The following is a 2,238-nucleotide window of genomic DNA, read 5'->3' as shown; positions in this document are numbered from 1 at the left end:
CGCATAACTATACTACTATTTCTAATACTATAATTATCGTTGCTAAGTTAAAAAAAGTAATAAATAAGCTTCTATATTCTTCGGATCCTAAGTATAATTTAGAGAAAAGATATCCTTTACTACACTACGGTTTAGGGCAAGCTAAAGTTAAATTACTAGACTATTATCCAATTTTTAGTACTCTAGATAAGAATTTCGATAAGTTAAAGCACTACTATATAGCTACTCTTCTCGATCCTAGATATAAGACAGATGTATTAGAGAAATACGACGCTAGTTCAGACGCTATTACAAAGATTATAACACATTTTAAAGATGTATATACTCTATATAAAGATAGAGATACTAAAGTAAGAGAGCTAAATAAAAAACCTTCTACTACGGCTACTACTAGTAATACTATAACGTCTCGGGCTAGTAGTAGTATACTCGACTCGAGCTTTATGTCTACGTAGTCTTTAGGCTTAGAAAGCGACTCGGACGACTTATTTATTAAAGAAAGTAGTATACTTGCTTCTACTAATATAAACGAAGTAGATACTTATCTAGCCGAGCCGCGATCTATTAGAAAAACGCGAATAGACGAGTATTAGAGATTAGTACAGAATAAATACCCTATTCTATTTCAAATAGCGCGAGACTATCTAGCTATAATACCTACCTCGGCTCCGGCCGAAAGAGTATTCTCTAGAGTAGGAGATATAGTTACTAAGAAGCGTAATCGACTTAGGCCGGATACTATTAAAAAGCTTATTATATTAAAGTGTTTAGGAGTAGTTCCCGACGAAGAGAGTACTATAAACGACTTCGATTATACCGAAGACGATATAGATATTAATAGTACTTTAAATAAGGGAAAAGAGAAGGTTATAGAGTATTTAGATTCTAGCGAGGACGAAAACTCGGAGAGTACTTAGTTAGAGTATATATAATAGTATATACTATATAGAATATATTTAAAGTTAACCTATAATTATACTTAGCTAGAGATATTATAATATATATATCTATTTCTATAGAATATATTACTTATATATATAGATATTAAGGTATAACTATATATTATAGGTATTATAAGGCTATAGACAAGGAATATATAGCTATATAGTATATATCTAGTTTTTGTATCTAAATATTATTATTATTACTATTACTATCTACTATTCGCTCTTACTATTACTATTACTATTAATATTTTTTCAAAAAAATTATTACTATTACTATTACTATTAGTACGCGATTTTTTAGTAATAGTAAGGAGTAAATAGGGTACAATTTACTATTATTATTACTATGTACAACACTGCCTTGAACATGGCAGATGCCAGACATACTTTCATCGACGGGGGGGGCTAAGGACCACAGAAGAGATTGACCCGATGGCGCGATACGCATACTGGAGGAGCTGGCGAGACTGCCACCTCGACTGGAAGTGCTTGCGTCTGTCATTTGCTGCCCACATCACCTGAGCGATGCACGATTCTCTGTCCCTTGGTTCGCTCAGCGCGCTGGCGCACCTCGTCACTCTCGTTTCTGCCGGATTTTCTGCAGGAGCAGCAGGATCAGAATCTCTTGGAGATGCTTCCCAGCTTGAACGAGGCCGAGATCTCCACGGTCTTGAGTTCGACGTTGATCTCAATACGCTGCTGATTGCCAACCTTGGGATTGCTATCACCGACAGCCAGAGTGGTGAACAATCAATCGGCCGATTGACCAATCCATCGAATTAGTCAATCTATTAATCAATCCTCGCTGTCGCTCTGCATTGCAGGGGTTACAATTAATCAATCTTAGCTATGGCGATAGATTAAGGGGATTGATGGATTAATAGTGTTAGTAGATAGATTAGTAGATTAGTAGTGGATTAATAGATTGAAGGATATAGCTAGATTAAAGGATATAGCTGTATACAACATAGATTCGAGACCTCCGTTACCACCGCTCGGCGGTAGATTCGAGCACGCCGCCGCACATCTCTTACTCGCGCAAACGACTCGCACAGGAGCTAGAAACGACGAATCTGCTGTTAAACGGTCGGCTAATAAGAAGGCTGGAAACTCCTTCAGTTTTTATAACTCAGCCGGTGATGTTTATAGTAGTAAGGGCAGTAGAGGTGTTGTTGGTGCGGCTCTTAGTAAGGCTCTTAGTAAGGGTGTTATAAGCGTTCATTCGGCCATGTCGCCGTCGCCGTCGCCGTCGTCGTCTAGCAGTATCACTTCCGGCTTGAAGTCTTGCTAT

At 37.5% G+C, this 2,238-nt stretch overlaps 1 protein-coding gene across 1 annotated transcript; it reads left to right on the top strand.

Moving 5' to 3' along the window:
* Positions 1-608: 608 nt before the first annotated feature.
* MYCGRDRAFT_37333 (uncharacterized protein) lies at positions 609-917 on the top strand (the record flags this gene model as incomplete). Its single annotated transcript, XM_003855257.1, has 1 exon — positions 609-917. A coding segment is annotated over one exon (309 nt), but the record flags the coding sequence as incomplete, so codon positions are not given.
* Positions 918-2,238: the final 1,321 nt, after the last annotated feature.

Source organism: Zymoseptoria tritici, chromosome 2 (genome assembly GCF_000219625.1).
Source record: "Zymoseptoria tritici IPO323 chromosome 2, whole genome shotgun sequence".
NCBI classification, from domain to species: Eukaryota; Fungi; Ascomycota; class Dothideomycetes; order Mycosphaerellales; family Mycosphaerellaceae; genus Zymoseptoria; species Zymoseptoria tritici.
Note: the sequence above shows the minus strand (reverse complement) of the source record. Positions and strands in the feature narration are given on the sequence as shown.